The sequence below is a fragment of the Lottia gigantea genome (assembly GCF_000327385.1).
Source record: "Lottia gigantea unplaced genomic scaffold LOTGIsca_127, whole genome shotgun sequence".
NCBI lineage: Eukaryota > Metazoa > Mollusca > Gastropoda > Lottiidae > Lottia > Lottia gigantea.
This window is the reverse complement of record NW_008707370.1, coordinates 350,207-375,128: the sequence shown is the minus strand read 5'-3', so window position 1 is coordinate 375,128 and position 24,922 is coordinate 350,207. Positions and strand designations below refer to the sequence as shown.

The following is a 24,922-nucleotide window of genomic DNA, read 5'->3' as shown; positions in this document are numbered from 1 at the left end:
TCTAAACTTTTTACATGTATTGTGGACACTAATAACATCAATTTTCACCATTCCAATTAAGTCAGCTGTCTGTGGTTCTTGCAAGATCATTAAAACTAAGCGTTTTATGACCTCGCGGCTAATAATCTATAACGGCCTTTGCTATAGTGACGAAGTAAACGCTTAGTTTTAGTAAAATTGCACATCGATGCTGTTAGTGTCCACAAAACACTTAAAATACTAAGAAAACCGCTTTACAGTAGGCCATGATTATCAGGTCATTAAGCAAATTATCAAAAATGTGTATTTATTGTGAACACGTAGGCCTACAAAATGACTTTCACACAGTATATTATTGGACAACTGACGTCAACTATATTTCTTAAACTTTCTGAGCTCCCGGATCGACTCAGCTTGCTCCAGGATTATCCAGTCTTTAGATTAGCCGGTTTATGTTATGACAGAGCCTTGATAAAGGCGAGTCGTCGATGTAATTTTCAAAAATGGATAATTATAGATACTCATGGCAGGGAAGGCTCACATTTCAACTGTAAACTTTAAATACTATTACTGACCAGGTTAGCTGAGCTATTTCAGTTTCTGAGACCAAGGTATGATTTACTAACGAACATTGTGTACCATGGTCTTTCAATATGATGACATAATGTCAAAGTTTACATTATTCATTGGTAAGAATCGTTCTATTTTAACCTTTCAGTCAAGTCTTTGAAGACCCAGACACACATTTCACGCATGGCTCGTTCGAATATTCTGTTTTCATAGGTCTAATTGCTCAGTAATGATAGTCTTCGAAAATGTTTATATCCAATTTTAATTTCTCTTTAGTGGCCAGTGAAAGAGGCGTTTTGAAGGTTAAAGCGCGATCCGCATTGACTTCAACAAACCGATTAACCGTGTGCAGAAATACCAAAAAAGTCATAAAACTCTGTAAGACTGCGTTGGATTTTTTTAAGGAGTTTTGCTATGTGATCTATAATAACTGCATTCGGGAATTTATTAATGGTGTCGATGCCAAGGCTGTCATCCCTGCCTTTTTTCTTTACAGACGACCCAGTTTGACGACTTTCTGCATGGAAAACAAATACTTAGGCGCAAATATGTATTAAATTTTTAACTGAGACATCTGCTTTACCGTCGTGCAAAATGAACCACCATAAGAAGACGCGAAACGAAACTTTGATATTTGCAATAAATATTCATAAAAGTTTATGTCCAAATGTGAACTCTCTGGAAAACGATGTCAACACCCTTGATGTAGAGTGGTATCGAGCGTTCTGGTATCTAACATACGAGAATGATTCAACATTGTAGCCTCAAGTCCACTGAAATTGATTAATTACGTGTGCGTTGCCGTTCGTCTTATTTGCTTGCTTTTATTAATGTTGCCTTAGAACTAGATAGCTTTGTTAAAGAAAAATATTTATTTGGCCGCCGGTTCATCTTCTGTTTACAAGTTTATGGTTATACTTCTTTGACTCTGAAAGTCTACCAGTAAGGATCGAGTGTTCCGCTGGGGGACAGGAGATTTCTCTAGACATTAGATCTATTTTTGTCATGATGATTTCTTATCAATATAATTTTAACAATAATTTGATCAGTTATTCTTAAAAGTCAGTATCAAAATCTCTACTTTGTCCTCTATATATAAGGCATGACCCATCAAAATACAGTCCAATAACGCACCATTCGCCAAATCTCGGCAGTTCCTGTGAAGCTGAATCTGTAATGCGGAGCAGAAAGTTCACAGTAGACCGTGACACTTTTTTTACGTTTGCAATATTTTGTTAAATAGTCTCTCTTGAAATACCATGACCTATTAACCTTTTTTTTTTTGAAAGACCCCCTCCCTCTCCCCAGCCCCCTAAAAAACTGTCAGAATGCAACATTTTATCATTGAAACTTGTGAAAAGGGTTCCTAAATTGTGCTCTAACTTGTGTGTATTGTTGGGCATTATTAACAGGTCGATATTGTTAGTTGAAGCCTTTAGAACAAATAGTTTCTCTAAAACGACCTTCCCTTACCAATAAAGAGAACGTGATTCACTTTATCTAAGAACCTTCTTATATATTTCAATAAATCGTAATGACCTTTTTGGGACTCTCATACAATATCTTTTTCGGTAGTTATGTTTCTGATTTGTATTTTATCAACATTATAATGTGATACCAAAACAGAATCAGAGGTAAGGTATTCAAAAGGTTTCACTGCTTCAATAGTTTACGACGAGGCATCCAACGTTAGTCCCCTCAAAGCTGAGACAGGCAAAGCTCACTAGTCATGACCTACACTAATTGTTAATGAAAGGGAAGGAATTAATAATCTGTGTTTCTCTGTAATAAGATAATAAAATAGCTACTGATAGTGGGTACAGAAGAACTATACCACGCAGTATGTGATCTTCTTACTACTTACTACTTAGTTGGTTAGTTGATAGATGTCAAGGTAACATTGGCTTCCAAGCAGAAGCTGATATCCCAGACAAGGTAGCTGTTGGTGATTGTGGTAGTTGAATCTGGAATCATTAAACGGTTTGGTAGTTAAGACGTTTTTAACTACTCGCTACCGCAGGGATTTTATAGCAAACTCCAAAACACTATACGTTCAAAAATATTGTTCCCTTGCATGAAGATCAGATGTAACAGGCTACAGGTTAACGCTTGCGTGAATTTTTCAGTCCAGATGTAAAAGGCTACGTGTTTCACTTGCGTGAAGTTTTAAGTCTGGGTGTAACAGGATTCAAGTCAATGTACGTCCGAGAGGGGGGAGGGGGGATATCTGAGATTTCCCGAATTTCTAACTTAGTTATGAGATTTTTGCCCGAAAAACTGTCTTTTGCTCCGCCACTGCTTTAAGCAAAATTTCTGTCGTAGTAAGTCGAAACTTTTATTGGCAAATTGCAAATAACCACTCACACACATCAGATAAACCAAAATAAATGTTTTCCCTATGTCTCGGGAACTAAAACAATTTCAAACTGTACTACATACATAAATTAGTTGGGTTTTTTTGTCAACATCTGTACGAGAAATTCCAAAGAAACTGTGACTCGTGCCGTACAGAATGCACCGACTGATTAGACCATTTATCACCTATCAATGTCAATTACGTTGACTTTTTAAGTCAGTTTCTTAAAACAGAAAAAAGCTGAGTACGATTTAATTCAAATAAGATTTACGTCCAGAATGGGTTTTGTCCACTAAATTACAACAATTTCAAGAAAAAATTTGCTTTGCTTTAAGTTGCATAATTAAAATCAATTGAAACGTTTAATCAAAAAGCACAAAATGTTACGGATCGTACTATAATCTAGATAGTCATTTCTTTTTTGTTTCAGATTTGGCCCCGACGGATTCAACAGAAAATTGTTCCCTTGAAGATATGCTTTTCTATAAAAGCACTGGTCAAGTTTACAAGTAAAGAGTACAGTTCGTTTATCACTACACCAATGTGAAAACAATATTGCACTTATTTCGTTGTTATGGGAATAACAATACATTTGCTTAATTGGTCGTAAAGCAGTTAATATGCTATAAAGGAAGACTGTTCAGGACGAGACTTCTTAAATATCATTTCAGTAAATATATAAAAATTAGCCATTGTATGAGTAATCGCTTCAAATACCATTAGGTTTCTAATGAAGCGAAACCACATATACGTCATTGGAAAAATGCGTTAGGTGTCGTTTAAGAATCTATTGCGTCTCATAATTAAACATTTAAGGCAGAGAAAAAAGACCATATTCTACAAGGATAACTACGTAGGTTTCTCAACTATTATGTCTATGAGTAGCCCCGACAAATCTGGCTCAATTGCAAATAGATGACATCAGTGTCCCCGATGTACATAAAATTTTGGAAGAAACTGTTTACAATCCCTTTAACTGATAGTCAAGAATGCCAAGACAAACATTACGAACCGAGGTGATGTTGAAAGCGGCCAAGGTTTCCAAAGACAGTCAGATCATCTACCTAGATTAGAGCCTAAAGGTACAGACATTTAGAGAAATTATCAATGATGTTATACGGTGTGTTAACTACAGCCGTCATCTAATTATACCATTTTTAACTCTTCTAACTATATAACTACATGGTCGAGAAACGAGAGTCGTCTAGAATGAATTTTTTTTTTTTTTTTTTTTTTTTGCTCAAATAATCAGTGACGGCGCCAGTGGGGGTATTGCACACCCAGAAAAATAGTTTGTACCCTAATTGCACCCTCAATTGATTCTAAGGAATTTCAGGATATGTCAGAATGCACCAAATAAATTTACAAATTCCCCACTCAAATAGTGTGTCTGTTCCGATTTGTACTTAATATTACTACCGAACTTTAATCATTTACAAAGCAAAATTTTAAATTAAAATATAAACGCAGCTCCACTGTAGTAACGTTTTATATACGTTTTGCATCAAGGGAAGGAATTCTCTGCAATTTCGTTTGACCACTGTGAATACTTACGATTTTTTTTATTTAAAAAAATCCAATTCGTTTCGCAATGAAAGTTTCAAATCAGTTTAAGAAATGGAGGACGATGATTCATAGTAAGTCTTCGGAGTACTGTAATTAGAAGCATAGCAAAGAGGTACAATGAGTATCTCTCAATGTAAGAGAGTATCCCACAGGCCCTTGAATAGTCTCAGAACAATCAGACCTACTTCCCGATGCCGGCATCTAACCTACCTGCAACCATCTCTGTTTCTTGAAACTAGTTCTCACCTACCTTTAACTCTGCATTCCCACTCTGTACCTTACTCCAATACATTCATTCTCCAAACTACACCTTCTTCCGCCAAACTCTTCTGTCTCTTGTTCCTTCTACCATTCACCCTGTCTCTTTTACCTTCCATTCCTAATATCGAGAGAGAGAGAGAGAGAGAGAGATCTTCTACCGTCCCCCGTGTCTTTAATTTCAATGTACTCCACCCGTCCATCATTCTTCATCTGTCTAATCTTCTACCTTTCTCTCTACAATCGTGTCTCCGCTTCCTTTTCCCACTTCCTTCCATTCCCCTATCATCCCCTACTTCACTCTTCTTCTTCCCCCTTCCTCTCTTTTCCCACTCCTTACCTCTTCTCACCTTTGGTTATTGTTTTCCAAGTATACTTCATATACTCTCTTAATATTTCAATTCTGTGAATTCAAATGTACCATTTGCATAAGTAGTCAGCTTTGGTAATTAGGTCACGCAACCACATACCAATATGCATAGCTTACATACTGTCCCTTAATGCAAGATCTACTATAGATAGGATTCCGTGTTTGATTTACGAACATTAAACCTGGTGAATTATGAAATCCTTTGGGACTTGGTTAACAAAGGTTTATCATCAATAAATGGTTAAAAGGAGAAGGATGGCATTGATATTCCTGACTGGTTTACACTAGAGAGATTTTATTGAAAATTAAATCGTTGATAGAATATAAATCAAGTAATAGGTCATCAATGTCCGTTTAATGTCTCGTGATATTCTTAAAAAGGATAATACAAGATTTCGGCCATTGACCTGGCAGTATTGTAGCAGACATGTACTTGTAATCTCGACCGCATTGTAGTCACTTCACTTCTCGCTCTGAATAAGAATTGAGACCTTCGTGTACTTAATATTAATACTAACCACATTTGAGAAGGTCAATGTATGAAATTTTTGCGATACGTTTTTCTTGAATTGAAAGAGAACCATAGTTTGATTTTAAGGGATTGAACAGAGATTTTCTAAATTTGTATGTGTATAAAGGACGCCGATAGTATCAATCTGTACTATTTCGATTTTCAATCAGACGTTCGTAGTTCCTGCAATTCCACTAAACTAAGTGTTTGACGACGTCGCTAATTGCTAAAGGGCCTTGTAAGATAAAGCATATTTTGCGATTAATGACTTCATCAAACACTTATTTTTTGTGGAATTGAAAACCACAGACGTTTTCTGACTGAAAATTGAAATCATGATTTTTTGTTACAAAATCTCTTAACAATCTTATTAATAAAGTTGAGGACGTGAGAAGGTCAAATTGTCATGCAGTGTGTTTTCTTAAATTGAAGGTGAACCTTACGTCGGAATTTAAATCGGAAAAATGTTATTGATAGCCCTATTTTAGATCTTTCAGGTGGTAAATCAAATACTTAGGCAACTGTATCTCTTTAAAGAATAGAATAAAAATTGATTGGTCAGTCAGGAGAACAAAAAGAAAACAACGTTTTACAATTGATAATCATAGAACATATACAATCATACCAGTATATAGTACATCAAAACTAAAAACGATCCGAATTTTGAGTGGGGGGTGGGGGCAGCTATAGTAGTCAACAAGTTGCAAGTTTCGCTCGCGGGACATGCTATTCCTCTCGGATCACCTGCTTTCACTCTGCTATTTGACTGTCAACGCGACGTCACATTCAGAAAATCGACATAGCTAATAACGTTCAAATGGTAGCCTAAATTTTTGACAAGGACATAACCTCGAGCGAAGCGCCATAGTCTGATAAAAAAAGAAAATGGCGGTATTATGATAGTCCCGCACTTAATGATAATTAACCGTTTTATTGGACATCAATCTATTAAGTAAATCAAGGGATTATACTTGCTGCGGGGCTGATATCACATTATGAATTATGTGTTGACAGGATATATGAAATAAGTCAGGGAAATTAGAAAGCTTTCTCACCAAGGACCTGGCAATTATGATCCTGCTTTATACATATTCATTGTAATTCCAAATTTTATTAGCAATTTATATGATATGCCATATTAGCCTATACTTCTTAATAATCCAATTATAGTGGTCCATTCAGGATGTCTTCAATAGTCGAAGCCGTGTCCTTTACACAATTTCAAGCTATTGCGAACTGTGTCCAATACCTTGACAGTATTTGGCATTTTTCTTGTATCACGAAAGTTTGTCAATATAGATATTTGATTTAATTGCAGCATTTACAAACTTCTGTGATACAAAAAAAAACGTTTCTAATGATGTCGAGATATTGGACACATTCCGTAATAGCTTGACAGAGGAAGCCCTGAGGCTGTAGTCGAAATTCCCCGACAACTGGAAATCGAAAACGAATAGGCTCATTATCCCAATTATGTACCTAAAAGTAGGATGTTCCATGGGTTTTATTTTCTATTTGCATCGGATTGATAAGGTGGTGTTACACACTTGAATGCATTTTTTTAATCGCTAGAAAAAAATCTGGTTTGCCTATTTTCGACGTTTTTGATTGTTTCTCAAAATTCAATATCAAAATCCATAGTCTGAAACCAGTGTCCCATAATATTAGCAATATCCGAAAATCGCATCACATTATTTACAAAACTTATATTTTGTTGAAAACTGGGAAGGGATTAAGTGAATATTGTAATAAACCCTACAAAACCACCTCCTTTAATTTGTCTAAATTCTCTGTCAAAGAGTAGTACGACAGGCAACCCCTCAATCTTGTGCTAACACTAATGAATAAAGAATCTACTATTTTTTTTCTGATTCGGAATAATTAGGCCGGTGAAAATTTCCGGACCGGATACATTGACATGGTTCTCCAATGAGCTTACTGGTATATTGGGACCTGGAGGAAACGATAGCTATTAATAGTATAAGAGAGTACGGAAATGAAATCAAATGAGTTGTCGAACTGACAGTTCAGCGTCAGTCATAGATCATTATCGCTCGATGACTGTTGATTAGAGCCCCAAAGAAAAAACAAGGTACTGTTTTCAGACCATTTAAAGGACGGATTCGCCATCCATTTGGCCAGTCGTATCTAACCCTCAAACACAGTACGTTTTGAACTCAACTGATGTGTTAGTGTCCTCAGCTCACCATCGACAGTCCAAAGTTATCCGCTTTTGAAAGTTAACATGACGACTCGTCTTTCTCGAGACTCATACACAGGAAAGATAAATATAGAAATAGAAAGTAAAATTTCTAGTTTGGGGTGCATTTGGCTTGTAGGGTACGATAGTTTAGTATAATCATCTGTTCGCTTGTAGGACAAGATAGTTCCGTATGGCCATCTGTTGACCATTAGATCACGATAGTCCCATATACCATCTGTTAACTAGCAGAACAAGATAGTCCCATATAACCATATATTAACTAGTAAGAACAAGATAGTCCCATATTGTCATCTGTTTTCTTGTAGGACACGATGGTCTGATATTTCCATCTGTTAACTAGTAGGACACGATAGTTCCTGTGATCATCTGTAAGCTAATAGGACACGGTGGTCTGATATTTCCATCTGTTAACAAGAAGGACACGATAGTTCCTATGATCATTTGTAAGCTAGTAGGACACGGTGGTCTGATATTTCCATCTGTTAACTAGTAGGACACGATAGTTCCTATGATCATCTATAAGCTAGTAGGACACGATAGTCCCATAGTACCATCTGTGAACTAATAGTACAATATAGTCCCATACTATTTACCTGCTAACTAGTAGGACACGATAGTCCAAATTATCATCTGTGAACTAGTAGGACACGATAATCCAAATTACCATCTGTGAACTAGTAGGGCACGAAAGTTTTTATGATCACAGATCGTGTCATTTTGTGCCAGCAGGGTAAAAGATATCATTAAATTTGAAATTACATTTCAATTTTTTGGGGTTTTTTTTTTTGCTTTGTAATGTTTCGTGTTTAAGTCTGATACAATCTTATCTTTCTATGTTAAGATAAGGTACCCAGGGCCTAGTGTTATCTATGGTTAAAATTGTCGATTCATAGACCATAAGCGATACTCATTCCCTATTTTCCTTTAAAAATGATCAACAGTTCTAATCAGATCAAATGAATTATAGCCTAGATTTAGAAAAGAAACTTTACAACCATTCAAAACCATCCATAACTCTTTGAATCATCAAATTTAGGGCCATGAAAGAGTCTAATGGCCATTCTCTAAAAATAAAAATAAAAGATGTAACGAAATTGTTAGTGTAAATTGTCATCAACATCAACACTAAAGTACCTTTATGGACTACATTTAAATCTCTTAAAGCTGTTGTACTATTACTTGCTTAGTTGAACCGAAGAGAGAGAGAAATTAGAATATTTTAACCAGCTGGCCCTTGGCTAAACACCAGATTGATTCTATCCGGATTTCTCAGTACCTATTTACAATAAGGTCGTCTGGGATTATGATTTATTCAAGGTCATCAGTTTCCTCACAACCAAGCAAATGACGCCTTTTAATGAACCTACGCTCTTACAGAGTGTGCTACAGAACCCAACATACGATGGGGATGACGAAACTGTTGTTTGATACAAACTGGCAATGTTTTATCAAAATGGTCAAGCTTTAAATCCCTACCGCCCTAATCGCTTTTTTTTTAAAGTGTTAATTTCAGTTCTGCCAACTTGACAATGTTTCTTTTCGAAGGATGAAATCTGATATCCTTAAGAAAAGCAATACTTATTTTAGCACAAATTTTTATTACCTGTTGGGGCAGTAGGGCGGTTGGGGTTTGCAACCCACCCGAATGGTTAAAACGATAACCCCGAACTCTTCAAAACCAGTTGAGATAAGGTGAACTCTCGAGTCCCTGTGTTGTCTTGAAGATATCAAAACTAAAGAAAGTGGAACAATAATTCATTCATAGAAGCAACTGTTATCATGAACAACTGGGCTTCTCTTGGCCTCGCCCTTCTCCTTGGCTCGTGGACTCTGGAAACCCACGGGGGATCGCTGAAGCTTCTTGGATCATTTAAGGTACCACATGCAGGGTTTACAGAAGTTGTAGAAGATCATCACAGCAACAACCCCAAGGATAAATTCCATCTGTTTATATCCAGTTTCAACCCCATACCGTTGACAACAGACTATGTCTATGAGGTAGCTCACATTGGTAGTCATCTTGGTAATGTCGCTGGTATCAAACCTAAGGTAGCCACAACAACTGTAACATGGCCGAATGAAGTGAATGAAGTTCCAGGTAATACTGAACCTTCTCTTTCTGTCTCGGATTTGAGACCTGAAGTGACTCGGTGAATTGAACGCTTGCTCGCGTGCTCGCTTACCTGAAGTACCAGGATATTCGGCAACCCTCAGCAATTTCCGGAAATCTGAATCTGAAAATAGCACAGCGCCAGCAGAACTTTCACGGTATATTGTTTGGGTCCAAGGTGCAATATACCTTCGGATTGTATAACCCGGTTTCCCAACTGCAGTAATGACATTGAATTCAAATGTTTCGTTCTGGTCACTACTCTGGTCATCTACGATCTGACAAATATTTTGTAATCATGTTCTTTCAAATTTTGCTCAATAGCATCATCGTTTTCACTATGAATATCCTACAGCACATCCTGTATATTTGGGAAATCCTTTATTGAACAAAGCACTTTTTTGATTGGAGATTATGCGACCTTGAACATGAGATGAGGAAAAAATAAATGAGATCAAGTGGAGTACATCACAGAAAAAACATTCAGATTGGCATCAGTTTTCTGTGATCTTTGTAGTGCATGTTTGGGCAATACTACAGAGATCAATACCAAACAACTTACTATTGGTAACAATTGCATACTTGTTAAGCAAAGAAAAAGACGACCATATATATTCAAATCCCACACACCCCTGGATGCAAACTTACAAAATAAGCCGCCCAGTATAGTAACTATTCGTCCATTTTTTCAGAATCAGTTTTCCACAAGAACATGTTGACTGTGTCGGGAGGATTTCTGGTTCCTCTGAAGACTCACGGAATGATTGAATTGTTGGATTACTCTTCTGAACCACCAAAGGGACCTTATAGAATCACTGACGAAGCAACTGATTCCAAATGGTTTTATCACAGAGTGATGTGGTTGGACATGAACGGCGATGGGAGACTGGATGCTGTTACTTGCAGAGCTGAAAAACCGGTTGTTTTCGGTAAGGTGTCCAGTTTTTTCTTCCTTGGAGTGAAGCCTAGAAAATGATAGCAGGGGTGTATCTATCACGAGGAAGGGGTCAAAAATTAGTGGTATCTCTCCAAGGCGAGGCCTCAAACCCCTTAAAGTCTGAGGGCTGTCGCACAGCACCATATATTATGTTAAAGCATTTTTAGTGAAATAGGAAAGACAGACGAAAGATGGCGCAAATTGCCGCTTTCAATGTTCCCAATAAACATGAAAAATTTAGAACACCTGTTTACAATCCCTTTAACACTGTAAACCCCAATGATTCCGGATGTCAACGAGGACATTCTTCAACTAAAGAGCCCAGAGTTCTTGATTCTTTGTCTAACGACCTTAGACTTACACAGCTGTAACACCTTTGAGCGACTGGGTTTTGCAATTCAGCTTGCCTTTGGTGACTTAGTATTGGTAGTTTTTATATCATGCCCTCTGTTAATCTGATTTCAAGGTGGACCAAAAGGACAACTGATTTGGTTCGAGAACCCCGGTGGAAGCAATGCTCTGAAACACACGTGGAAATCACATGTTTTGGACAATGGTGCCGACGTTTATTTTGATATCGTAAAACTACCAACTCCTCAAGGTAAAAAGGACTGTATCATCACTGCTGGGTTCTTCTCCAAAAGTCTCAATATTTATTGGACAACAGATTCCAAAGGCCGATGGAATGATAAATCAAAGGTAATAAATTGTATTTTTTTTCATGGAAAATGTCGCATGTTAGAAAGTTTCGTGTCAGAATGATATAGAACTCTCACTTAATTTGGCTGATTTTGCTCGAGTCTATAAATTCTTATGTGATTATTAGGATCGTTAAAAAGAATATCGAATATCTAAACATCTTAATAAAGACAAAATTAACTTGGTGCTTATACCTCGTATTTGATAGTTAATTCGACAAATGACCAGTTAACATAGCATTAGGTATTAAACTACAAACCTTGTGACCAATTTACAGTGATTAATATATCGTGTGACCAATTTACCTTGTCACAATGTTTCTATTATGACCAATATACTGCTGTGACCGCATTGCTACTATGTTCAAAGTGTCTTGTGAACATATAACACTGACTAGTTTAGATTGTGACCATATAACTGTGACCTATTTATCTTGTGAACCTGGTGACAGTATTACTTTTGTGATCACTTAATTCTCATATCATATTACTATGACTAATTCATCGTGATTCCATACTATTATGACAATTGATTATGATCGTCTAGCTGGTTAGCAATTTTTCACGTGATAACAGTTTTTTGGCGACTTGCGACCGAATTTCCAGTGAGTGGAGGTTGAATGGAAAGAGGTGGGAGATTGTCCGAAGCTGTTCATAAACAAGAATATTCTTTATGTTCGACATTAAACATAGCAAATTCGGAACTATTAAATTCATCGGTTATTGATGCTACAGGTCATATACACGGTTCACTTTAATACATCCCTTTATGTCAGAAATGCTAAGAAATCATATCCAACACAAAGGCAATAGAAATATGAAGTCTATTATTTATTGTCCGGGAACCATTGACCGGAAATCGGTCTGATTGATTAATATGGTCAATTTGTATGGAAGCCGTTTGTGGCGGCGACTTCTTAACCGCAAGAAATAAAAAAATATTGAGAAAAGACAAAGAAAATTATGCTAAAACTTTGGAAACACTTTCCAAGCCTTGTCATCAGGTTTCGCATCTTTTGACAGTGGAAAGAGTTCATGATAAAATATTTTTGAGAAATCGTGAGTTGCGAAACGGCCGCAACCTGCTTCCATAAATGAAAATTGCTGTATTGGTCTTCCTAGCAGCAAAAGCTATCACCAAGAAGTTTTGATGAACTTTTGTGTTATGACCTACATGTTGAATAAGGTCTAGTTTTGAGGTAAAGATTTACGACCTACATAAATCCAGTATTTTTCAATTTCTTATGTTTGAAGGTGGTGAGAAAATAAGATTGAATGTGGGCAATGCCTCCTTATTAATATTCCCTCTTAAGGTGGGAATAGACGATGTAGGGTGTCCGGTGCGATGCACGGTGTGGTATTATCGATACAGTAGAAAACAGTAGAAGCGAATCGTGTCCAACCGTACACATACATCGTCTATTCCCACCTTAACGAACGGTTTTTGGTTAATCAATCCCTGATTCATTATTTATGCTCCATATCTGGTGCCCAACGTACTGATGCTTCCCTTAAAATACAAATTCTTCAACAGTCGCTCACAACCTGCGACAGATTGCGTTTCCTTATAAAATCATTGGGTTTAGTGCACTTCGTTTTAATGCCTTTATGGAGATGTTACGACGCTTGTTTAAAGATATTCTCGATTCAATAGCGAGGTCAATGTCGATTATTGACGACAATGGCACCCATCGTACGGTATCTGACGCTTCCTTCATGATTTGTACATGGCGACCTTTACATGGTCTGAGCTCATATTCTGTGACCGTGGCCGCTTAGTAACGACACATTTCCAGTGTGACGGGACTATTATGGTTGTTAATTTGATAAATATACATCGTTATTTACACTTTCTTACTAATGTTCAATAATTGGTCCTACCTTGAATCTATGCTCCGCATTTAAAGTTTGATCTTCACTGTATTTCCTGATGTTCTGTTTTGTACAGGTAAAGAGGAGGGTAATAGACAACCATATCAAAGCAGTATTTGATGTTAAGGCTACAGATCTAGATCACGATGGTAAACTAGATTTATTGGTAACCAGCAATGATGCTCATGATGCTTCTATGTACATTTTTGAAATTCCGTCCGATTTCAGGTATGTTGTGCTAGACTACATCTCTAGTGTATTACATCTATAGTTGACATCAAATCATTTTGGGGTGGTTTTTTATCCCAGTGTTTTCCCCGTGTGGACGAACACCAAAGAGGGTACTAGAATACTTTTTCAAAATATAGTCTTAGATAGTCTTTGTCAAAACAATTTAATGCTATCAAGTCGAACTTGTAATTTTTAGTTAAAGTTTTTGCTGTAGAGTGCAACCCAGAAAAGAGACTGACCCGGCTTTGCCCCACTTTCAAATTTTTTTATCCATTTGGCATAGTGACAGGACGGCCTGTGGCCCCCACTTGCAAATTTTCTGACTCTTGCTCGGCCCCCTCGCCTAATGTTTCCTAGCTAAGAACGTCGCTGTTGTTGTATTTTGCAAGGTCGTGCCAGCAGAAAGACGGCGTAGGGCATTAGGGGGTATGCGGAGGAATAAAAGGCTTGCAAGGTGTTCAAAACTACCTGATACGGATGAAAAGTAGACTTACCTATTTATAAAATGATATAAGAGTACACATGTCCTATCTCGCTTGTGGATTTTTATCACATTTATAACCATAGACAAATCCTCTCAAGTATTCTCGTGGGAATCTACAGTAATCAAGCGTCTTGCCGTTCGGGTGGGCGAATAAACTGAGGCCCTGCGTGCTACAGGCTGTGTACGTTAAAGATCCCTCGACAGTTGGAATCGAAAAAAAGAGCAGGCTAATGTCTCTGTCCTGGCAAAATTTCCTCATTTCACCCTGCATGGCATTGACCGTCTTCATTAGCCCACATGGTGCAGAAAAGTGGGACGTAAAACTCCATTCATGGCTTCAGAACTTCTGGATTCCCAAATTTCTGTTATTATTCCAGAACAGGCGCGTTCAAGAAACATGTAATTGCTACCAAATTTGCATCAAGAACTGGTGGAGTTGGTAAAGGAGCCCCGGGATCACCTTTAGTCTTCTATCCACAAGTTAAAAAAACCAACGTGTAAATATGCCAATTTAATTATTTTATGTCAGTCTTAGTTTCCCCAAATTTTGAAATTGCTCAAGTTGCATTTAAGGTTCAAAACAGGAAAGGTCCGGCATGTCGTGCCTTGGTTACTCATGGTAACCAAATACCTGTTGTCAATTTCTCAATAAACCGAGATTAACCAAGATTTTTAGAAATACGGCAATCTAATTTACTTTACTGCTTGTCCTATCACATTAGATTTTAAGTTGTTTTAATTTGGTTCTTTTAAAAATGCATGTTGCTTACAAGGCTGAAAGTGTTGCACAGTTTTGGAGGCTATTTTGAACAGTTTCGGCTTTGCATTGCGTCAGAAACTCGAGGCATGAGGCATCAAAGGTTTATGGAACTTTCTTTCAGTTTAATTCATAAAAATCATTTGATTTACAACAAAATGTTTCTTCTCTCTCCGAAATCTTAAAAACTGTCGCATTGTGTTATTTCAGTAAACCGTGGATATTGTTATCAGGTGATGACGACGGCCGAGCTCATCTTTTAAAACCCAGATCAGAAGCTCATGGTGACTTCAAATACTCTATGGAGGATGTTTTAGACGTTGGATCCGGGACAGTAGGGAAGATCGCAGCTAAGGACGTGGACGGTGACGGCTACTCTGAAGTGTTCATACCCGGATACAACCAGGGTTTGGTCCATGTTTATACCACTAAAGTATAGTAAACAAATATATAATTCGACAGTTACTTTGTTTATTTATATCGAAACAGTGCATCTATTTTCAAAACTGAGAAGACAGTTTGCATCACACCCTTGAGCGTAAAAGGTCACAATCTTAAAGTCGACACCAAGCCAACTCAGGAAAGCATTTGTCCAAAACAAAATGCTCTCATATTTCACGTCATATTTCCTTGCAGACAACTGCCGGAAAATGGCAGATAAAATCACTCCTGTGTCAAGAAAGCCTTTATGGGCTTTAGTGTGCAGCACAATCCATGGCCCAGAGATGGTGTAGCTGCTGTTTCAATATTAGACCTGATGATCACGAACAGGAAATCTTGTGGGTCTTTTGCGTCCCAACAAAGATGTCCTTGCTGACAACTATCTGCAAAACGTCATGTCTTTCTCTGCTTATTTCGTTACAAACATCCAATGGTATTCCTTGAACCAACATACACAAAAAATGTGTGAAAAAATATAAAAAAAACTCTTGATATCACAAATTTTTAATAATTAAGTCCCTTTCGTCTTTCAGAAATCGATGAATCACGTTTGGAATTGGTTCTCCTAGATTTTGAACCTGTTTTTCTAAAGTTGCCCTAAAATCTTCTTTCACTCCCTTGTTTAACCCTCGTGTTACTGTTCTTTGCCTGAAAAATTAAATAAGAAACATGATTAAATTAGGACCAAGGTTTAGACTAAAATAGCTTTAGTTTACTCTTAGCCTACTGGAATATAGCTTGGATTTACACTTACTGTAAAATAGCTTTAGATTGCACTAACTGGGAACTGGTTAGGATGTACACTTACCGTCAAATAGCTCTAGTTTACAATTACTGTCAAATAGCTTTAGTTTACAATTACTGGGAAATAGCTTTAGTTTACTACTGGAAAATAGCTTTAGTTTATTAGCCTACTGGAAAATAGCTTTAGTTTATACTTACTGGGAAATAGCTTTAGTTTACTACTGGAAAATAGCTTTAGTTTATTAGCCTACTGGAAAATAGCTTTAGTTTATACTTACTGGAAAATAGCTTTAGATTATACTTACTGGGAAATAGCTTTAGTTTACACTTACTGGGAAATAGCTTTTGTTTACACTTACTGGGAAATAGCTTTTGTTTACACTTACTGGGAAATAGCTTTAGTTTATTAGCCTACTGGAAAATAGCTTTAGTTTATACTTACTGGGAAATAGCTTTAGTTTACACTTACTGTCAAATAGCTTTAGTTTACAATTACTGTCAAATAGCTTTAGTTTACAATTACTGGGAAATAGCTTTAGTTTACTACTGGAAAATAGCTTTAGTTTATACTTACTGGGAAAAAGCTTTAGTTTATTAGCCTACTGGAAAATAGCTTTAGTTTATACTTACTGGGAAATAGCTTTAGTTTACACTTACTGGGAAATAGCTTTTGTTTACACTTACTGGGAAATAGCTTTTGTTTACACTTACTGGGAAATAGCTTTAGTTTACACTTACTGGGAAATAGCTTTAGTTTACACTTACTGGGAAATAGCTTCAGTTAACACTTACTGGAAAATAGCTTTAGATTACACTTACTGTGAAATAGCTTTAGTTTACACTTACTGTGAAATAGCTTTCGTACTGACAGACATAATATCTAGGTTGACTCTTCCACCTTCTTGAGTATCTAATAGAGCAAATTCTTCTAAAATATCAATACCTAAATAGGGCTAAGTTATATAAATTCGTTTAAATTTTTAAATATTGCACCATCTTCAGCGCAATTAAGCATAAGGAGCAATATCCATTTCTAAAATGAGAACATAAGTCATGACATGCCCATTTTGATCTAACAAAATTATCATGTATCTCCTATTCTGGAATATGTAATATTCAACCAATCAAATGCCCCAAAAGAATAAATATCAAAAAGGATACAATAAACATAATGAAAGAATAAATTGTAAGTGAAAGAGCCTTGAGTTCGTATTTTTTTGATGATGTCATTAAATAATTCATCTTGTTTCGGCCAATCATATTGTAGTAAAATCAGTAAGTGACCTAGTAACATATCGTTGCTAAGTGATGAAAATGCCTTTTCCTGAAAAATACAATAAAATACAATAATTAAGAATAAAATTAATTAATAATACATACCTCAATACATGTAATAATACATACCTTAAGACAAGTAATTAATAATACATACCTTAAGACAAGTAATTAATAATACATCCCTTAAGACAAGTAATTAATAATACATACCTTAAGACAAGTAATTAATAATACATACCTTAAGACAAGTAATTAATAATACATCCCTTAAGACAAGTAATAAATAATACATACCATAATACATGTTGTTAATAATACATCCCTTAACACTTGTTATTAATAATACACACCATAATACATGTATTTAATAATACATAAAATAATACAATACATGAAATTAATAATACATACCATAAAACATGTTGTTAATAATACATATCTTAATACATGTTATTCATAATACATACCTTAAGACAAGTAATTAATAATACATACCTTAAGACAAGTAATTAATAATACATCCCTTAAAACAAGTAATTAATAATACATCCCTTAACACTTGTTATTAATAATACATCCCTTAAGACAAGTAATTAATAATACATCCCTTAAGACAAGTAATTAATAATACATCCCTTAAGACAAGTAATAAATAATACATACCATAATACATGTTGTTAATAATACATCCCTTAACACTTGTTATTAATAATACACACCATAATACATGTATTTAATAATAAATAAAATAATACAATACATGAAATTAGTAATACATACCATAAAACATGTTGTTAATAATTCATATCTTAATACATGTTATTAATAATACATACCTTAAGACAAGTAATTAATAATACATACCTTAAGACAAGTAATTAATAATACATCCCTTAAAACAAGTAATTAATAATACATCCCTTAACACTTGTTATTAATAATACACACCATAATACATGTATTTAATAATATAAAATAATACAATACATGTAATTAATAATACATACCATAAAACATGTAATTAATAATACATACAATAATACATGTATCTAATAATTCATACCATAATACATGCATTTAAGCATACATACCTTAATACATGTAATTAATAATACCATAATACATGTTGTTAATAATACATACCTTAATACATGTAATTAATAACTGTATACAGTAGGGCAATATCTCATTGTCTAAACATTGTAATAATAATAACTGACGACCTTGACCTGATACAACAACATTGTCCTTAACCTCTTCAATCTCACTTGGCATTTCTAGAAACTCTATTGTATCCATGACGACTTCACAGGCTTTCTAAAATCAAGGAATAATCAATTTATTGAAAGTATATTTTACTTTTTGGTCATTTTTGGGAATTAGACAGTTTGCAAATGTCTGGTGACCTTTAATAAGACATTTTTTTCATCGTCCACTTGACCTAGTCATGAATTGATTTTGATAATCCAGGAGAGTTCAAAGCCACTTGAGCTGGTAGACTGGACCTTCAAAAATCTTCTCGTCCTTATAATAATGAATGTTTTAACAACAAAAAATGACTTACAGAAAAATTTCCAAGACAGTAAAAACAGCAAGACAACTGTAAAGACATCCTAGTCTTCATTTTCTCTTTAGACGCCAAAATAAAATTCTGAATTTGTGCCACTGCCTTTTGATGCAATCCCTTAAACAAGAAAAGCAAAACATAATCCTCAAAATCAATAGGAAATATCACAGACCAATATAGTAAAATTCTTCTTTTCTTATATTGCTTATCATGGATCCAAACCATAAATCTACAATTTAGGCCAACCATTCCACCATCTTCCACAATTCCTTTAATTTTAAATTGTCCACAGCTGTCTAGCTTACCTGATACAGAAACATATCCGTTTGAAAATGTCCCATCCAAGACCAGGTTTCCATTTGCCAGTTTTGACATAAGGTAATAAATTCTGTAACAAAAAAAAACCCTTCCTGATTACCTGATGTAATTGTAAGAGCCTTTGGAGAGTCCACGTGGTAAATAATATTTACAAAACAAACAGTACTTAAAAGCCTGCTGATTGACCAGTTTGAAAATCACATGACATCATGAAAATTTATTACCTCAGTCCCTAATGCAACCTACTAGAGTGAAACAAGGTAGAAAATTTGTAATTTTTCGGACTTATTTAAGAAACCATGTAACTTGGTCCTGTTGATGTTTATCTTACAGCTGAGATGTCATATTACCTCTTCGAAGTTCATCTGACGAATGAAGTAATTCAAAACATTTAAAAGCAGTGAGAAAGTTCTGTATAATATTAGATGAATTGTGAATGGATGCACTAGGTTGTATGTTAGGTTGAGATCTATCTTGTCTTAGTCTTTTTACTTGTGGTCTGAAAATATACAGAAGCATAGGGGAGGTGGTGGCTCAGTAAGATAGGGGTTAGCTTGCCAACCTGAAGGTCCAGGGTACGATCAGCAATGGTCAAGATAGTATATTCAGTTTTTTTAACCGGGTTTCCCCTGTCAGTGATGCAGGCCAAAGTGGCCGACTTTGATGGGACAATAAATTGAGGCCTCATATGCAAAAGAATGTGCACTTTCAAAGTCCCTCGCTGGATGAGAATCAAAGTAATTTAAAGCGCTGTAAAAGTTTCCCTCAATGCACACTGCATGGTGTTGTCTTTATAAGCCCTTTCAGATTGAGACAAGAAGGACATAAATAACTCCTTCATTTCATTTCATAGAAGGACAATATTTGTGACCCTTATTTTGATTTGCAGAGGATCTAGTTCTCAACCAATCAGATTCATTGAAACAACAAATTGAAAACATTGAAAAGACAAATGGGGATCTTGAATTCAATATTTGAAATAAAAGTATGGAAATGAATGTTGCTAGACTTACTGTGAAGAGGTGTCGTCATTATCAGATCTAAAGCCTTCCAATAATACAACAGGGGCAGTTAATCCTGTAGAACTAAATACTGAAATTGAAAATGTTCGAGTTCGCATTCACATAATAAATGCTTTATTTGAGATTACATAAAATAGAAGAATAATTAAAATGAAATCAAAGGATTTTTACCTCCTAATTTTCTGCACCATGATGGCTATGAAGATGGGCAATGTGCTGAGTGCAAAGAGGACAATTTTGCCAGGGCAGCGGCATGAGCCTGCTCTTTTTCGATTTCAAACTGTCGAGGGATCTTTAACGTGCACAGTCTGTACAACATGGGGTCTCAGTTTATCTCGGTCCCATCCGAACGACTAGACACTTTTTCCATGTCAGCCCCTCTTACATGCATCACTGAAAGGGAAATGGGTTGAAAAATTATCTCAACCTATGTCAGGATTGAACCATGGACCATCAGGTCAATGAGCAAACGCCTAACTCACTGAGCCACCACGGCTCCCATACACCAGAAGAACAGGACCTTGAAAATATATTTAAACAAGGAATAAACAAAGCAGACCATACCTCCAGCAAAGTTGTCAGCATCTACATGGCTAACATAGGAATATAAACATTGTAGAAATAATATAGTACAAGTATATAATATCTGTTTTCTCTTTTCATCTGTTATACCTCCAGTCTTATAACGATTATACAGGCTTAATAAATACTGCCATTGGTAATCACTGCAAAGACATGTTATTCAAACCATTTTCAAATATGAATTGAGTTTTCAATTGTCTAGCCTAGGGTGCCAGGGGGGCAAAATTTTTTACTAACTATAGTGAGTCAACAAGTCATTTAAGTCTTCTAAATTTTTCAGGGGGGACCAAAAGTTTCTCCTGGCCCCCCTCTAGCTACGGGCCTGGTCTTTGGGTTGAAGTAAATGTAAAATCATGTGGCATGTTCTTTTAATTAGAAGGCCAAAACAGGCAGATCAGGGGAGATAACTATGTTATATACATGTATATATAACATTATGATACTTGTACCAGTAACTGTAGTATTTTTTGCAAACTTTTTTTCAGAAATTATCAAATTCTTCACATTATATCAGGGGAAATAACTGTTTGTATCCTCCATACTTCTAAGCTATCACAAAAAATTCATTTCTATTAAGGTTTTGACAAGCTACATTTAAAAATTTAACCAAATTACCATGGAAAAAATGCTTTTTCAAAGAGTGCAATGACCTAATGTGCAAGCAAAAAAAACCTGTGAAACGCCTGTATTTCCTTATAATAAACTTATGGATGGAGATATAACTTTTTCTAGATTATCCTACCGTGACTTTGTAAAGACATCTGGTTCCATCTCCCAACCAGCATGTGTACCAACTAACTGTAGCAAACGGAATAAGTTACCCCAAGGGTCTAATATCTGACTTTCTCTCTCCAGTAGACCTGGTATGTTGATTATTTTCTTAGATAAAGCTTTCGTTGGGGACATCATATCTGTTGATGACAAATAATGACAAAAAATACAGAGTGTGCATAGTGGCAGTAACCTATTTGACTTAATGACACCCTCAATTTTTAGTGAACTCTTCCACACATGCAAGCTTTCAATCATTAAGCTGCTGTATATGTTTGTTTGGAAGAACTTATTTGTAAACTTGGGGGTGTTTTTGTTGTCTCTGAGAAATGATATCCAGCCTTAGGTGTATATGTGCAGAGAATACCTAGTACATTCCTTTTTTTAACCCATTCTGATAAATTTTGACTTGAAAGTGCATTCTAGGAAGCAGTGGCTAAGGTATCAAAAAGCGGATAAAAGCGAATATAAAACTACGTCTTATTGCCTTTGTAACCAAAGAGCTTAACATACCAGGAGAAAGAGGTGTGTCCATTGTATTTGGTTGTGTAATAAAACTGATATAAAACTCTACAGCTCTCTGTAGCCAGATAAAGAGCTGTATAGTAGGTATGGTCATAGGCCGATTCTTCTGTAACACTAATGGCAGAATATCACACACTGTAAAAAATAACAGTCAAAATTACACACTGTAAAAAATAACTGTCAAAGTTACACTGTAAAAAATATCAGTTGAATTACACACTGTAAAAAATAATGGTCAAATTTACTCACTGAAAAAAAAATTGTGGTCAAACTTGAAAACTGTAATAATTTACTATCAAAACTTACACTGCAAAAAATAACTGTCAAACTTACACTGTAAAGAATAACAGTCGAAATTACACACTGTAAAAAAATATGGTCAAAATTTACTCACTGTAAAAAAAATTGTGGTCAAACTTGAACACTGTAATAAATTACTATCAAAACTTACACTGTAAAAAACAGTGAAACTGTCAAACTACACACTTCACAATTCAGTCACAATTACACACTGTAAAAAATAACCGTACAAATTTCACACTGTAAAAAATAACTGTAGAAATTTCACACTGTAAAAAATAAGTCGAAATTAAACACTGTAAAAAAATAAGTTAAATTACTCGCTTTAAAAAATAACATTTAAAATCACACTGTAAAAAATAATAGTAGAAATTTCACACTGTAAAAAATAACATTCAAAATCACACTGTAAAAAATAACAGTAGAAATTTCACACTGTAAAAAATAACTGTCGAATTACACACTGTAAAAAATAACATTCAAAATCACACTGTAAAAAATAACTGTCGAATTACACACTGTAAAAAATAACTGTCAAAAAGCACAATTATGTGTGAAAGAATGGAATCGGGTGCTAAAGTAGATAATATATGATATGAGTAACATACCGAATAGTTTTCTATAACAGTTCACTACAGATAATCTAGCTCTACTTTCTTCTATTGACAGCATTTCTATCAACTTCAACTGTAAAATATATATAGTACAAACTATTACACGTCTTCCTGCTGTCTCATTCACAATGCAAATAAAGGGCAATAACTCTGTTTCCCTTAAATAAAAAATAATGAAAACCAACTGCATTTAAATCTTATGGAGATTGTATTAAAGCAACTTCATTCAATCAAAAATAATATAACAATAATAATAATAATAATAACAATAAAGTACACTAAGTCCCTGAATGAATGAATGCAAGTGACAATAATCTACACCCACAGAAATGTCAAAAGTCCAGAGAACTTACCCCATGTTCCACAACAAGATTAGGAAATTTCTTCATAGCTAATAACAAGAGCCTACATCTTTCTAAGACATCCCCTATTTTATCAGCTACAGACAATAACATCTGACACTGTACATGTGTTGGTATAGCAGCAAATATCTCTATAATTATATAGAACAAGATTTTGATCCAATGACACTAGAAACTAATTAATAAAATCTAAAGAAAAATATTAGTTATAAGTGAAATTAACAAAACAAATAAACAACCTTTAAAAAAAATGCTTTAATGCAAAATTAGGTGATTGTTGATACAAAGGAGAGAACATACCTGTCAAAAAACTGCTCTGAGAATCTGCTGTCTCTTTCTGTAAAGCTCCCAAAATAGACTGAACTTCATTCCATAAGCTGGCTTCATTCTGGAAGTTTTTCAGCCTGAAATACATACATTAACCCAGAATCAAATATATTTCTCATTTAACTTAAGATGTTGCACCAGGATCTAGACAATGCAACAATGGAATAGTTCAGTTGATAGCATGTTAGATTGTCATCTGCAAGGCTATTAGGTGTCGCTTCAAATCTTCTTCAAGGTAAGAAGAATTCTGATGCCACGATCAGTGTTTCTGATAGTGAGTCTCAGTTCGATGTTGGCTTCAACCCCTGTAATAATGCTATTGTATTATGTTATTTATGCCTAAACAGATTGTTGGCTTGATTCGCCATCCACCCATTTTCAATTTCGTTACTTGTGGTTTGGTTTTTATTAAGTTAAAACCAATTATTTCACCAATATGTCGAATTCCCCAAGGCAACACAATATAAGTTTAATTGTACTTATATATCTTACATGTCTTCAAGATGTGATGCAGCATCTTTAATATTTTTAGCAGCCTTTTCTATCTGGTAGGATTCAAACTGTAAAATTAAAAAAGATGAATTACAACTAAATTTTCAATTGTACTTGAAGTGAAAACTTGATCATGTAGTGAACACCTTCCTTCAATAATTTCTTAATTTATCCATATACTCTCTTTTTTTTTTCTAGTTTCATCCTCATAAATCTTTATGATTGTCTTTTTTGTTGTATATAGAGGAGGAGAGGGGGGCTGGGAGTAATTCTCAATAACAATACAATTCATTCGATTTGACAAAGATTTTGACCTGAATGAGAAAGGAGCCAGGGAATAGAGTTCGAGCAGTTATCAACCATGCTTTTGCAGCCCATGGATCTGTTTTGGCATATCCTCTTGCTCGCATAACAAGCCATTCTGCATCGGAGAGAACAGAATTATCTCCAGAAGACGCCATGCTTGTGTTTCGTACAATTGTAAAATTTGGCACGAAGATATATTAATACAAATTCCAGTTCAAATTGGAAAAAATCTACCTGTATAAAAATCTTTAGGTTAACAAATTATTTAAAATACTTCAAAATAGAAACATTGCTAAAGCTAGGCCATAAAATCATAAAAGAAAAGATAAGTCAACTTTCGTTCTGCGTTA

General features: G+C 35.2%; 2 protein-coding genes across 2 annotated transcripts; one reads left to right on the top strand and one right to left on the bottom strand.

Annotated features, from left to right (window-relative positions):
* Positions 1–9,602: 9,602 nt before the first annotated feature.
* Positions 9,603–15,388, top strand: LOTGIDRAFT_205101 (hypothetical protein). The gene is made up of 6 exons (XM_009048702.1): positions 9,603–9,932; positions 10,637–10,873; positions 11,348–11,580; positions 13,528–13,679; positions 14,544–14,663; positions 15,134–15,388. The coding sequence occupies exons 1-6, from the start codon at positions 9,614–9,616 to the stop codon at positions 15,360–15,362; spliced, it is 1,290 nt and encodes a 429-aa protein (XP_009046950.1). The 5' UTR covers positions 9,603–9,613; the 3' UTR covers positions 15,363–15,388.
* Positions 15,389–15,851: 463 nt separating this feature from the next.
* LOTGIDRAFT_237998 (hypothetical protein) lies at positions 15,852–24,727 on the bottom strand (the record flags this gene model as incomplete). The annotated part of the gene is made up of 16 exons (XM_009048701.1): positions 15,852–16,012; positions 16,955–17,051; positions 17,270–17,432; positions 18,530–18,703; positions 18,951–19,070; positions 19,259–19,341; positions 19,622–19,770; positions 20,285–20,363; positions 20,858–21,018; positions 21,618–21,786; positions 22,160–22,306; positions 23,080–23,158; positions 23,439–23,578; positions 23,748–23,851; positions 24,267–24,334; positions 24,581–24,727. The coding sequence occupies 16 exons, from the start codon at positions 24,725–24,727 to the stop codon at positions 15,859–15,861; spliced, it is 2,034 nt and encodes a 677-aa protein (XP_009046949.1). The 3' UTR covers positions 15,852–15,858.
* Between the last annotated feature and the right edge of the window lie 195 nt (positions 24,728–24,922).

Excerpts from the sequence above, each read along its gene's own strand:
- LOTGIDRAFT_205101 (XM_009048702.1), top strand. The coding sequence starts at position 9,614 with ATGAACAACTGGGCTTCTCTTGGCCTCGCCCTTCTCCTTGGCTCGTGG. Across the intron at positions 10,874-11,347 it reads TGAAAAACCGGTTGTTTTCG|GTGGACCAAAAGGACAACTG; the intron begins GTAAGGTGTCCA and ends TCTGATTTCAAG. Across the intron at positions 11,581-13,527 it reads GATGGAATGATAAATCAAAG|GTAAAGAGGAGGGTAATAGA; the intron begins GTAATAAATTGT and ends TGTTTTGTACAG.